Source organism: Lissotriton vulgaris, chromosome 11 (assembly GCF_964263255.1).
Source record: "Lissotriton vulgaris chromosome 11, aLisVul1.2, whole genome shotgun sequence".
In the NCBI taxonomy this organism is placed as follows: Eukaryota; Metazoa; Chordata; class Amphibia; order Caudata; family Salamandridae; genus Lissotriton; species Lissotriton vulgaris.
In genome coordinates this window covers 193,388,937-193,404,155 of record NC_141699.1, presented here as the reverse complement: position 1 = coordinate 193,404,155, position 15,219 = coordinate 193,388,937, and the positions used below count along the sequence as shown (strand labels likewise).

Below are 15,219 nucleotides of genomic sequence, written 5' to 3'. Positions count from 1 at the left end.
AGAATAAGTGCAAATGAAGGATTCCATTAGCATTCAGCACAAAATGCTAACCCATTAGTGACTGATCCTATTGGGGACCGATGTAGCTAGTGAAACTTTGAAAATCCTGTGAAAGCAGTCCCAGTAAAAGAGAAGCATTGGTATTTATACTATTCATTGACCCTAAAAATGTAACGCGCCTGTTGAGATAGTTGCATTTTGCAGAATACTGCCATTGGAGAAGTCAATAGAACATACCTAATATTTAAACGGTTCAGTTTCGTTAAAAAAAATATGCAGTTGTGTACATCCAACAACTTTGTGGATGTTGTTTGTGACAAACAGTGTTTGATGTCCCAGATCGTAACTGTTCAAGTGAGAAGACAAAGTCTTAGGGCAGAGTGGAGGCATTAAAGTAAAGCAAAAATGGGGATGCTCTTGGGAGTCCTCCGGTTGATTCTTAGACCCTCGTAAGAGACATTTTTTTGGCAGTCAGTGGCATTAATACTGTTGCTGCTTAAAGCTGTATAAGGAGATCCTCGTGAAGCTGAAAAAGCAGGGTTCCTCCTCTCGTATTGCAAAAACTGTGTCAGAGATATGACTGACCAACAAGGAATGCTAGAAAGTGCTTTCACAAATTACCAAGCAGATAAGAGACCCATGTTATGTAAGACGTGCTTAATGTTGCAGTGTCAAATATATTTGAAAGATACAGTTAAGTTCGAGGCATGTGGGCTGCTGAATTCATATCTTAGCATAGATCGCCGCCTAGTGTTGGGTCCGGATGTTTGCACTTTGTTGTCCTGGAAGAGTCTTCGAAGTATCACAAGAGAGATAGGTGACTCCTCCCCTTGACTACAGTGCGCATGGGCATCTTCTCCATCTTCAGATTGTTTTTTTCCGCCATTGGGTTCGGATGCTATTCCTCAACTCCAACTTCAGAATCGAAATTTTTCAACTTTCTAAGGCTAAAAGGCCTTCTACGTCGACGGTATTGTTCTCGTTCGGTAAACCTTTACTCGATAACACTTTCCATCTCGATCCGGTCGTTGACGCAGGCCATTGGGCCTTTTCGACGCCACGTGGGCCTGCTGACGATCAAAAGGAGCCCATTTAAAAGGTGCCCACAATGTCACTCCAAGTTCCCACATACTGATAAACATACAGAATGCAACAAGTGCCTCTCTCCCGAGCACAACGAGGAAAACTGTCCAGCTTGTGCTCCGTTCCGGTCGAAGAAGACTATCCGGAACCGAAGGGCTGCTAGACAAGAGATGCAGCGGCAGGCACTGGAACCGGAGAACATTTTCGAAGACGAACATGACCTCCCAGAAGCGGCGAACTCCGACCTAGAAATTATCACCGTAGAGGACCAGTCGGACTCCGATGACCAGATCACACCGGGGCAAACCGTGAGCACCAAGCCCCCTACCCCGCTTTCATCTCAAGACAAGGCTCCGGTCGAAGCATCGCCTAAAGGCCTCAGCCGAGATCGACAAACTCCTTCAGACCCCGCCTTCCGGCTCGGCTCCGAAGACCAAACCCAAGCCTTCTGATACCCCGGGAACGAGCTACACTCTTCCCAAAAAGGCTGCCGAACCGAAAAAGGTTGTCGAGCCGAAGAAAATCATCGATACAAAAAAGGGCGTCGAAACAAAAAGGGTCGTCGATCCCAAAAGAATAGTCGACCCAAGAAAGGCCTTCGAGCCGAAAAAGAGTGTTGACCTCCAAAAAACAGGTCACACTAAAATTCCTGGTGACCCGAAGAAGGCAGCTGAGTCGATGAAAAAAACGGTCGATCCGAAGAAGGTTATCGAACCGAAAAACACCAGTCGGCCCGAAAAAAGGTATCGAACCGAAAACACCAGTCGATCCGAAAAAGATCATAGAGCCGAAAAACACGGTCGATCCGAAAAAGGTCGTCGAACCAAAGAAGGTTACCGAACCAAAAAAGGCAGTAAAGCCAACAAAACACGCTGAACAAAAGGGAGTCGCCGACCCAAAAACAGCAGTCGAGCCGAAAGAAGCTCCACAGCCGAAGGCCCTCGAGCCAAAGACTCATAAACAAGTGACTACTCCAAAATCATCAGTGCCAAAACCACGGACAGTTGAGGAAGAACTTTTCCACCCTGATCCAGTGGACGAAGAACAACCTAAACTGTATATAGACCCTAAAACAGCACGGGTAACAGTTTACCACAGGAAGAAGAGACCTTTGGACACAGACACTTCTTCCCCTGTTCCTCCAAAGAAGAAATACTTTGCAACATCTCTCTCAAGGCCTTTCACTCCTCCTCCTTTCTTTCCTAACATGCCTTATGTACCTTACTCTCCTTCAAATTATGATGAGACAGAAAACATAGGGGACGATCCTCAAGATAGCTTTGTAGAACCTGAGGATCAGGATATACAAGATAACACATGGGATGACCAAAATGATCCTAATGATACATACGACCCACAACCCATCCCTGACACCTCTACATTTCCTACAAAGTAGTCGCCTACTGATGACACCATTGTCTTTAACCAACTAGTGGATAGGGCAGCTAAATATCATAATGTAGACATGCACACTGACCCAATAAAAGAGGATTTCCTATTTGACACTTTTCCAACTTCAGAAAAAAGCGTACGTACACTTTCTATGTTAAAAGGGGTACTAAAACACGTGCCAGACATATTTAAAGATCCAGCCAGAGCACGTGCCCTCAATCCCAGAATTAGGAAAAAGTATAAAGCAGCCCCTACAGACCCTTCTTATATTAAGTCACAGTTGCCTTTAGACTCATTAATGGTAGCAAACGCTTGAAAGCGAGCTAATTCACAAACAACCGGAGAGGCTCCCCCTCCTGACAAAGAGTCAAAGATACTAGAAGCCTCAGGCAAAAGAGTGGCATCCCAATCAGCAAATACTTGCAGAATTGCAAACACACAGGCTCTATTAGCACAATACGATAGAGCACATTATGACCAGCTGGAAGGTTTACTACAACACCTCCCAGAACCATTTAAATCTAAAGTTAACGACCTAATACAGGAAGGCAAATTTATAACAAATGCTTTCATTAAATGTGCACTTGACGCAGCTGACACAGCAGCTAGGTCCATCAACACTAGCGTATTACTACGCCGGCATGCGTGGCTACGCATTTCCGGATTTAAGAATGAAGTGCAGTCAACCATCCTCAACCAGCCAGTTAACCAAGACTTTCTATTTGGCCCTGCAGTAGATACCATCTTGGAGAAGATGAAAAAAGATACCGATACTGCTAAGTCTATGGGCGCACTTCAGTTTCAACAATCTAGAAGTTCCTTTCGCCGCTCCTCCTTTCGAGGCTCAGGTAGAGGCAACACATCCCAAACTTCATCTACATTCAAAAGTAATACCCAGAGCACCTTTAATAAAGGCTCCAACAGAGGAGGTTATAGAGGCAATAATGACATGGGCAGAGTACGTGGCGGCAACAACACCAGAGCCTCCACCGCCACCAAACAGTGACTAGCTCACACTCCCCCCAGACCACTCAACACCGGTCGGAGGCAGACTAACACAATTCCTACCAGTCTGGAACGCAATTACCACAGACAGGTGGGTGAGACAAATTATCCAGTATGGTTATTGCCTGGAACTCACTTCTACTCCACCCAACATACCACCCAAACACCGTCCTATGTCCAAAGAACACATCACGCTGTTACACCAAGAGGTAACATCCATGCTAGAAAAGGGAGCCATAGAGCCAGTCCCTTTTCAACACCAAGGGACCGGAGTATACTCCCTATACTTCCTTATACCCAAAAAGGACGGGTCCCTCAGACCAATATTGGATCTCCCTTCTCCAACCAGACCACTCAGTGTTGACAGACGTATCCCTTCTGGGATGAGGGGACCACATGGGAGAGGCGTAGATCAGAGGCCTGTGGTCTCCGGCGGAGTCCGGGCTCCATATCAACCCTCTGGAGCTTCGGGCGATCCGTCTTGCACTCAAAGCATTCCTTTCCTCTGTCCTGGGAAGAGTGGTGCAGGTGTTCACAGACAACATCACCACCATGTGGTACTGCAACAAACAAAGCTTGTGGGGTCGTGAACCCTATGTCAAGAGGTCCGCCTCTGGACATGGCTGGAACATCAGGGCGAATGCCAGGTGGTTCAACACCTGGCAGGTTCACTGAACTCCAGGGCCAACAAACTCAGCCGCAGGTGCATGATGGATTACGAATGGCGTCTTCACTCGGAGGTGGTGCAAGGTCTCTTTCAGCAGTGTAGTGGGGGAGCCTTGGTTAGATCTATTTGCCACCAAAGAGGAATGTCAGCAATTCTGCGCGTTGGAATTTCCAAGGCGGCACTCGCTAGGCAACGCTTTTCGTCACAAGTGGTGTTGCGGTATTCTATATGCCTTTCCACCTATACCCCTTCTGCCCAGAGTGCTGAAGAAGATCAAGCGTGACCGGGCCCAAGTCATTCTTGTGGCTCCGGATTGGGCACGAAGAGTCTGGTATCCTAAGCTGCTCAACATGGCCATTGATCCTCTGATGCAACTGCTTCTTCGGGAGGATCTTCTGTCCCAGCAGCAGGGGACGGTCCTCCACCCGAACCTGTTCAGCCTCCACCTCCTTGCGTGTAGATTGAGCAGCAGCAGTTGACGTTGTTTGACCTGCCTCCCGAAGTCTGTGATGTAATCATGGCAGCCAGGCGTCCCTCCAAAAAGACTGTATACGCCTGCAGATGGAATAAGTTTGTGGCATGGTGCACAGCAAAGGCTGCGGATCCCCTTTCTGACCCTATTTCTGAGGTTCTCTTGTTCCTCCTTTCCTTGGCCCAGCAGGTCAGGGCTAACTCTCGGCTAGTTCAGCCTTCCTCGGCTCCCTGATCAGCCTTCTCTTTTTAAGTCCCCTGCTGTAAATAGATTTCTTAAGGGCATTACTCATCTTTTTCCTCCTGTTCCCTTCATAATGCCCCAGTGGAATTGAACTTAGTTCTGACATACCTTATGTGCGCTCCCTTTGATCCACTGCATATCTGTCCTCTCAGCCTTCTCACTGCTTTTTCTGGTGGCCACCTCCTCTGCACGCAGGGTGAGTGAGCTGCATGCTCTGTCTTCCAAACCTCCCTTTCTGGTTGTCCATCCGGACAATGTTGACCTTAGAACTAGACCTTCCTTTCTTCCCAAAGTGGTTACTTCTTTCCACATTGTTTTCTGGACACCGGAACATGGAAGTAGGCGTCCTGCAAGTCTGTAGCACACATCCAGTCTCCCTGATGTAGATGCGGGAAGATCTGGTGCAGAGCTAACGTCCGGATGAATTTGTTCAAGAGTCTCAGGTCGAGTATTGGTCTGTATTCTCTGGTGGGTCCTCTTTTTTGCGCCAGAAAATAAAGGGAATAAACACCTTGTCCCTTTTGTTGAACTGGAACAGTTTTTATTGCATTTTTTCACAGAAATGTGTTGACCTCCTCCTGCAACAACAAGCGATTTTGAAGGAACATGCCCCGTGGAGGTACTGATGGTGGAGGGGATTTCATTTGAGCAAATAGCCATTCTGCACAATATTCAGAACACACTTGTCGTTTGTGATTGCTTTTCACTCTGCCAGGTGAAAAGAGATGCTTCCTCCCACCGGAGAGGCTAACTGGCGTGGAGGAAGCCATTGATCATTGTTTAACTGGCTGTTTTCGAAGAGGGCGGAGGCTGTCTTGTGAATCCCCTTCCTCTACCAGGTCTTCTCTGATAGTAGTTGGACCTTGACTGGTGTTGCTGAGAGGACCACTGAGGGGTGTGAACCCTCTGCTGAAAAGACCGTCGACCATAAGGACGGAACCTTCTTCGGAATTCCTTACGCTTTTCCAACCCCACAGCCTTAAATGTGTCATGTTCTGTTTTCATTTTGGACATTTCGTCGTCCGCGTGAGAACCAAACAACGAGGAACCATTAAAAGGGAGATTTATAATCCTCCGTTGAGAGTCTTCATGAGAGGAGTGCTTCCAAGGCCACTTTTTGAGTGACTCTTTCCTCTCTCCAGCACGGCGTGAAGCTTTATCCTCTCTCTATCGCGGAGAGTACTTTTAGAGAAATGCTGGCAGTAGGAGCATATCTCAGCCTTGTGTGAAGTTGGTAGACACACAAGGCACAGCAAGTGTGGATCCGATTTTGCCATCTTCTTCCTACAGGAAGGACATTTGTTGAATAAAGCTCGCATTTCTGACAGGAAAAAAAATGTAAATTAGTCAGAAAATCACTAAGAATGGCTACCAGCAATCAAAAAAGTCGAATATAAGAAGAAAAAACCAAATTCTGTCTAGAAATAGGCAAAGAGAGACGAGCTCAAGCTCCAGGATCCTCATAGGAGACGTAAAAAAGAACTGACCTGTCTCCGGTGGTGCATCATGGGAGCAGGGGGGCTCCTAGAGGTCTTAAAGCATGGTGTCCAGGTTCTTAGAATCCTTAAAGGCAGGGTGCCAATGGTTTCTATTACTGTGATTTCTTTCTCTGTTATGCAGCCTATGGGCTAATTGCCTGCTATTACTTGCCTTTTTTCTGAAAATAAAGGGCTGTGTTTGGAACACTAGTGCAGTATGTGTATTCCGTTGTAGTGTTTATATTAATGATTATTTTCTTCTCTAAAAAATCAAGTAGGCTGCATATTTATGTATGATACATGTATATATGTATGTTTTTAGAAGTACTCTGTACTTGTTTGTCTAAATATACACACATATATATGTATTATTTCGTATATGCTTTGGGATCCCGCACGTGGGCGGGGATTATTCAGTGCTTATGACTTTGATGAGTATACCCCTCGAAGAGAACTAGAATAACCGTTAAGTAACTTATCCTATTTGTTCATTCATCAAAGTGAAGTATTTCCATTCATACCACTTTTGTGAAGTTATCTTCGGTAAATTATTACTCTTATTGTGAATGCTTTGACAAGAAATTGATTAGAAAAAATGTACACAAGCAGGTTTTATTTTGTTTGGTTTGTGTCTTCTTTTACAGTTACTCTCTTTTCAAATCAAATCTTAGCATATTGGTATATAATCTTACATTGCAAACACAAAGAACACAATCAGAGTATATGTAGTAAATTCAATTATAAACCTTCTTAACACCATCGATGCTAGTGTTATTTTCCTCCTGTGCTGCAGATCCTTTATTCCCATTGTTCATGACGAGCTCAGCTCGTCATGAGTGTATGGAGGTGTACACCATGACGAGCTGAGCTCGTCATGAGCGTCCAAGGGGTTAATGTGATATTTTAGGGTGTCCACTTTTCTCTACATCCTCTTCTGTCTAGGTCTGTCATGTCTACCTTGTCCACTGTGTTGTTGCCAGAGCACAATGCTGCCCTTCACGTGTAGATTCTCTCACTATCATCTCTAATATCACATACTGATGATCTTCTGCATTGCTTATGGCTTCTCCAATTATGTTCTTGCTTTCTGTTCTTCCTTTAATTTATTTTTATTCCATCTGTGTTCCGCTTCTAATCACTTGCATGACACATCTCAGCTGTCAGCCTCACATTTCTAGGCAAGCATGAGCTCTAGTTTTCTATGTTACTGGATTCACACCTTCCGTCTGCTTTGTCTACATTTGGCAGATTATCGCACTTGTCCCAGTTTTACATATTTGAGTGGAAGGTTATGATATGAAAGTTTAAAAATAAATAGGGTACATCTTGATCTTGATTTGTGTTTCGATAAAGCAATTTATTTTATTTCCTGCCTCTTTCCACTAACCTCTATACAGAAGCCACACCGTTCCTAGGTGTACTGTAACTCAATTTTCTTCTGCAAACAGAATTGATGTTGGTTTGCATCTTAAATAAAGAGAATGCATTTAAAATATCATACGTGTAGTAATATTTACTTCATGTTGCCCCTAACAAATTACTTGTCTTCATCCCCCTGTAGGGCTCATGGTGATGCTCAGCATGGCAGGAAAGCATTACATCGAGCAGTACAGTGCACAACAGACTACCCAGAACATGTCTGTGATATGCTCCTCATGTTGGAGAGGATTGAGGGTATGATGATCTAACAATAAAAATTAATCCAAATGAACTGTCCTAGGGCTACAGTTTATATTGCAGTCCTGAAATGGTCTGAGTTAGTGTATTCATAATCTAATTATTTTTTCTACCATCTGAACTGTGCCTAACAATGCTCTACATGCCCTTGTGTATGAATTCCCCTGTACTTTGTACGTTTTGTAGAAGGACATTATTTGTTCTTCTGTATGTGAACTATGGTCTGACCTGATCATTGGGCTAGTTGCAAATTAGTATTTGAAGATTGCACACCCCCTAAGAAGTGAGTCCTGTAAGGGATAGCAGACCCTCCATCTATGCATTAGAATTTATTCAGAATTAAGTTGTTTTAAAGCCATTCATGTCCTTAAAGGAACACAAGATCCCGAAAGTTAATTCCTATCTGCAACTGTATAACTCTTCTCCCTTTCCCCAACTAAAAAATGATAGTAATTTGCTGATGTGGAAAAGGTTGGGGCTTAGATCCTTGGGAGATGTGATGGAAGGAGGCGAAATCCTGGGGTTTGAAATCTTGCAGGAAAGATTTGGTATTCCAGATAGTCAATGGCTGGTATATGGTCAAGTTACCAGGGCAATTAAGGCAGTCAGGTCAACGATTCCACGTACAGCAGATTTCCTAATGATTGAGTTATTAAATAGAGGTTGCAGGAAGATTAAGATTTTATACAATTGTTTATTGGATCAAACCCCGGATGATATTGAGAAGGTTGAGTCTAATTGGGCGACAAAATTAGGAGATTCTGATGTCGATTTGGATCTTGCTCTCTTATTGAATAAAAAAATATTCCGGGCATCAAATCTTCGCGCACAACACTACAAAACTATTTTTAATCTTTATCATACACCTGCGAAGATATTTGCCTGGGGTATAAGCGAAAATGATAATTGTCCCAGATGTAATGTAAGTCAGGCTGACATTATACATATGTTTTCTTCCTGCAAACAGTTAGATAGTGTTAAAAAAGAGATAATGAAATTTATGGAGGGGCTGCTCGGTCAGTCCATCGACCTATCCCCTACCTTAATTTTACTTGGTATAGACTCCAAGTTGGGTTTGGGTGATGCTGAAAGAGATTTAATGTTTTTATCTGTTGCTGTACTTAGAATTTTAATTTCTGCGGCGTGGAAAGATACGAACCCTCCATCCTTCCAGATGTGGCTTTCAAGATTTCTAGGAATCCATAACATAGAATCTTGCCTCTATGAATATAAAGGCAAGAGGGAGCGTAAGAAGGGTATACGCCTGTGGGCTCCTGTAACTAAGTGGAGAATAGATAGAAATGGCTGAAAGATGTTCGCCTTTAATTAATTGAAACTGTTTTCTATCCCTATATATATATTTATTCTCCTCGCTCCCGCTAATAAGTTTCATTTAGAAAATGTATGTAAATATATCAAATGTATATCAATGTTCTTATCATGTATGTAATAATTTTTGAAACATGTCCTTATATGTACCATCTTTATCAAATTAAAAAAAAAAAAGGAACACAAGATGATTTAAAATAATGTTCACATTGAGGGACGGACATCTGAGGGAAAATTCTATCTTATCCCCATGAGTCTGTCCGATTGTACAGCATCCTCTCTGCAAATCAGTTACCACTCCATCTCTGTTGTTAGTAACTGATCAGTGGCTTGAGACTGAAATGTAACTCCTAAAGCATTGATACATGCTCTTAAGTCTCTCAAATAAGAGGGGATCCATTTCATGCCCCTCCAATTTGTGATTCGGAAGGGATATCAAAAGCTCTTTCACAAGCTGGAAAATTGTGTTTTGTAAATTGAACTAGTGTGATTTTGCAAATTGTAGACTTTGTGACTGCAAAATGCCTTTGAACTTCCAGTTCTTAGTTTTGACATAATATAGCCTGTGATTATTGTCTTGCTGCTTAGAAATATTGTGAGGAATACAGGCCTCGAAAATATAATAAAAAGGTTGCCAAACATGTAGGTCAGGTGACTTGAATGATCTACTCGACCCAACTGTAATGCTCTTGACCCGTAAACTGGTCTAAAATTGTGCGATACCGAGTGCATATTTTATTTCACTGAGCCACCTTTTTCTACATTATCACATATGAGAACAACTTCAAATATGTGAGTTCGACATGCCTGCTGTACTAAAACTAATTTGATTTCTTTAATAGACAAAACCTTTGCTTCATGTATAATACGAATCCAGCCCATGGATAGGAAACACATGACCCCTGACTTTTCTAATAGTTCATTAACAGCATTGTCATCAGCGCAGAAGCAGGATTGGTTTTTAGTTCATGTTAAAAATTCTCACTTCTAAGAAATATATTGCTAAAGCACTGTCATTTTGTGCTAAAAATATATAGTGTACACATGGTGATGTTTGGAAATCGGTTTTCTGCAAACATTTATCTTTTGCACATCACCAGGTAAAGTGTTCTTATTTGTTTTGATCCTATTAAAATCTTTGTTTCCAACACCCTTCTTAATTACAAAAATGTGCTTTCTTAATTACTGCTATATTTTGAAATATTTGTTTGCTCTACCTCAAAACCCCTTTAACGTTCCCAGCCAGAGAAGCGAATAACATATATTTTTTCTACTAGCCAGGGAATTTTTCACCTTTTTATTCTTCTTCACACTCGCGTATTAGGTCCCTACACTTCACTGACACCTCCTGCACTGACACATAGCCTTCTGTCACAAAAACTAAGTGCTCCCGCGTAGCTCGTAGGTCGCAGCACGCCCCGCCCCGTAGAGAGACGGGAAGATCACCATGATGAAGCATGACACTAAAGGACTTTTTAGTGTGTGAGGGGTATTCAAAAAAGCACGTAGTGCTCTCATCTTTCCAAATCTAAGAGAGAGCCTAGTATCTCACTAGACACAGTAAATACAAAATCTAAAAATAATCACTACCCCATTGATAGAATCTCTTTGTTTATTCAATTTTGCCAGGAGGGTGATTCTATCAGTACCTCTACGCTTCCTCTATTGTTTTGGAGAAAGAAAACTAAAACACTAAACTAAGCTCTGCGGTAAAGTAAGCTGCGATTTAAAAGAAAAAAGCTGACATTTGACCTCTGTTTTTGAACGCACAGCAAATGTCACAAAATAAAAAGAAGAATTAAAGGCATTTTTATTGCTCATTCACTTTCTAAATGAACAGGACACCTGATCTTTTCCATCTCCAGCTCGCTCGCCAGTATGGACCAGTAGTCCAAAAAATTGCGTATCCTGATAAAATCTGAACTGCCATAGCAAGTGAGCAAGTACATTTTTCGAGGCCTGGAATAGAAGAATTAGTATTTTTATCTGCTTTTTCTGATGGATACTTCTAACTACTGATTCCGTCCCCCAGAACACTCCCAAGGCCCCAGGCTGGATCAATAAACATTTTCAGCATTGCTCCTGCAGTTGGAACGGTGCTTCTCTTTGCTGGCTCTGTACTGCCCTGGAAGCAACAGAGCGGAGATGCAAATCAGCGCCACCCCTGCAGCTGATGTCTAGTGCTTTCTTTCTGTGCCTACCGACTCGTCTCTGTAGCTGTGCTCTCACATTCGCATGCCTTACAACGATTTCCGAAACTTTCTAAAACCATTATGCAAGGGGACAGTCTATACCCGTACCCTGACCACCACCGCTCTAAACGATCAGCCATGCTGGGACTGGAAGGGAAAAGGGGAAGCTCCATGTCGCTGAATGTAAGTAGTCAAGACCTCTCATGCAACTTCGCTTCTGGTGATAGGTGCATGTCCCTGAGCTCGCTCAACTGTCCCTAAATGGCCTCCATGAATGTGTCCCTTTTTTTAATTTTTTTTTTTTATTACTCTTTATGGATTGTACATAAGAGTGAATCAGACATGCAAAGTGATACACAGACATATAAGTACATGGCATCATTACACATGTTTACAACCAGTTTAGGAGAATACACAGTAACATTGTCGGACCTCCATGAGTGGCCTTACATGACATCACAAAGTGGTCTGAAGTCGTATAAATGAGTCTCCAATGACAACCCAATACGGATAACTCTCAACATTCTTGCCTGCGTTGCAAGTCGAGCCAAATATAACAGGCGTGATCAAGTCTATCAGGATCCAATATAGTTATATCATCCTAATAAAAACTTTGAGATCGCCTTCCCAGTGCGAATCCCGTGGTTTAGCCATTTTGTCAGTCGTGCCCCATTACCTATTAGATATTGCATGGTAAGTAATGTATTCGTAGATGGTTCAGTGTCCTCGGGTGACCATGTAGTGCGTATATATCTAGCTTTATGTGCATGTAAGAGGAACTACGCAATAGGGGTACCATGGACGCGCACAAATGTTTTGTGTGTCATTAATACACCCTCCGAGAAGAACTCTCCTATCGTGGTGGTGCCCGCTCAAGAGTAACAACGCATTAGGAGTACCATGGACGTGCAAAAACGTTTTGTTTGTCATTAATACACCCTCTGAGAAGAACTCTCCTATCGTGGTGATGCCCGCTTCAGTCCATGCTTGTAGAGCACGATTAGTGGCCAGTCCGGAATGTGTAGGGATACCCAGCAGTGGAATAGTAGGGGCATACGGTGTTGTCCGTCCAGTGTACCTCACTGCACTCCGCCAGTAAGTAATAGCTAATTTCAATAAGTGGGGCGTCGACAGGGGAGCCTGTGGTAGTAAAAGCCTGTGGATGAGCCCCTTGTCCCTGTCCCATGATGTCATATCCAACTCTTGCAAATTAAGTCCTGCAAGCCAGTATGCCAGCCATTGCAATTGGCTGGCATAGCAATATGCACGCAAATCCGGCACACCCATTCCCCCTTTTTTTTTGTGGTGAGTTGTAATTTTGCTACACTAATACGCCTTCGCCCTGTACCCCATATTAGGTCTGTCACCAGAGAGTTCAATATTTTAAAAATCCTCGTGGGGACCAGTATCAGCAAGTTGGTCAAATAATATAAGAGCCGTGGCAGCCGCACCATTTTCGCAATGGCCACTCTGCCCGCCACCGATAGGGGTAGCGAGACCCAGAACTGAATTTAAGATTTGAGAGCGGCTATTGCGCGTACATGTTTCCATCCAGGAGGTCCGTGGCATTGCGATAAATCAGTATTCCGAGGTACCAGGGGCCGAACACAAAGTAACCGCTCCTCACATCATTGTCAAAGAAATATGCGTACGACTTGGTAGCATTAATAGCCAGGCCAGAAAGACCTTGGAATGACTCAAAAATGAAGGGCATTGGGTGAGGATCTGCTTCCATGTCTTTGATATAAAGAATGAGATCATCCGCGTAGGCTGAGACAGTGTGGGATGTACTACCACGCGTTATTCCCTTACAGGCTGCAAAAGCACGGAGACTGTGTAGAAGCGGCTCCAGTGCCAGTTCCACTATATATTGCCCTGAAATATGCTGACCAGTGCGTGCTCGCGCGGTGGCGTTTGTGTACAGAAAGCGCACCCACGCTATATATTCCTCCGGTATACCAAAATGTGTAAGGGCATAGAACATATTGTCCCAACGTAAAGAGTCAAACGCCTGTCTCAGATAAAGTGATATGCAACCTTCCCTAGTTCCCGTGTCACGTGTGCTCAGTATGACCCGGTGTAGGTGTCTGATGTTGATTGCTGTGTTCCTACCAGGAACAAACCCGCATTGATCAGTGTGTATTAGGGAACTGACCTAGACGAGTGGCCACCAACTTACTCAGAATGTTATAGTCCGTATTGAGGAGTGATAAAGGTCTATAGCTCGAAATGAGCAAAGCATCCCTCCCGGGTTTCAATAAAGGAACCACTTACGCTTGTAAGATAGTATGGGGGAGCCCACCTCCTTCTAACGATTCATGATATATGCATTGCAAACGAGGGGTTAGCAAGTCTGCAAATACCGCGTAAAATTCAACCGGTAGACCATCATTCCCTGGGGTTTTATTATGCGGTAAAGCCTTAATCGCCTGCCGGATTTCCGCCCCTGTTATTGGCCGCAGTAATTCATCAAGTTGTTGCTGTGTAAGCTGGGGGAAGCATAAACCATCAAAAAAGGTTCAAAGTCAGTGTCAGCAAGTCCAGGTAATGGACCTCAGAAGGTGCTCATAGTAGTCCCTAAACGCTGCATTGATATCCAACTGCGTGTTCACCGCCACATCCACACTATTCCGAATTTCTAATATGGATGTGGGCAAGGGGGCTTTTCGAACCAACCGTGCCAGCAGCGGCCCGACCTATCAGCTTGTGTGTGCTGCATTTGGGTGTATAGCCTGTAATCAACAACCCGCAGCTCCTCAAGTAGCTCTGCATATTGAATGTTTGCCTCCCGTAGTTGTGTTAATTGTTCATTTGTCCCTGTAGCTTCCCCTTCTAGTGCGGCTAAGCTACCCTCTATCTCCGTAAGCCGCTCTATGAGTGCGAGTCAAACTCCTGTCTTAGTGCTAATATCCACCCCTTTATGACAGTTTTAAAGGCATCCCATTCCGTCTGGCGAGAGCTAGCAGTCCCCTCATTCTCTGAAATTTAATGGGCAATCGCCTCCGAGAGGGGATTGTGGAAGACCTGGTCCTCCAGCAGCGCAGGTTGTAGCCTCCAAGTCGGTATCGGAGTTGGAACCTTGCCCCATTGTACAGTCAATTCCACTGGGTTATGGTCTGGCAGGGTTTTCCCGATATGGAGCACCGAGGTGACAGACCCCATCAGGGCACCGGAACATAGGAATCGATCTATCCAAGTGTGTAGTCTGTGTGGTGGTGAATAAAAGGAGTACTCCCTGTACCCAGGGTGTTTCGCCCGCCATGCGTCATGGAGTTCCCAACCCTCCGTCCACCTCTCATGAATGTGCCTCTCGCCCCAAAGCACTCCCTCTCCCATTTGTTGGGGAGGGATCCAGCATTTTTGGTCCAGAGTCTCCAATTTCCCTCTGAGAGAGTGCATAGTGTTAAGGAATTCACACATAGCGGAAAATGGCCTTAAATGGCCTCCTTTAATGTGCCCCTTGCCAAAGCACTCCTTCTTCCCTTGTTGGAGAGGGATCAAGTATTTATGTCCTAGAGTCTCAGATAGCCCTCTGAGAGAGTCCATAATGTTAAGGGATTCACACATAGTGGACGTTTGGGAATGTTCCCATTTTCACTGGGAACTCTGCACCGTACACCGTGAAAGGCAGACACTGTTTCCTTTCTCTTTGCCCTGTGGTGTTTCCTTACCCCCTGCCTC

The 15,219-nt window shown here is 44.1% G+C and overlaps 1 protein-coding gene across 1 annotated transcript in view; it reads left to right on the top strand.

The window, feature by feature from the left end:
• SART3 (spliceosome associated factor 3, U4/U6 recycling protein) overlaps nucleotides 1–15,219 on the top strand; it is a 651,822-nt gene that overhangs the window by 343,776 nt on the left and 292,827 nt on the right. The window contains exon 13 of the mRNA XM_086943090.1: nucleotides 7,902–8,014. Within this exon, the coding sequence (XP_086799216.1) occupies nucleotides 7,902–8,014 (113 nt within the window). The remainder of the gene's footprint in view (nucleotides 1–7,901; nucleotides 8,015–15,219) is intronic.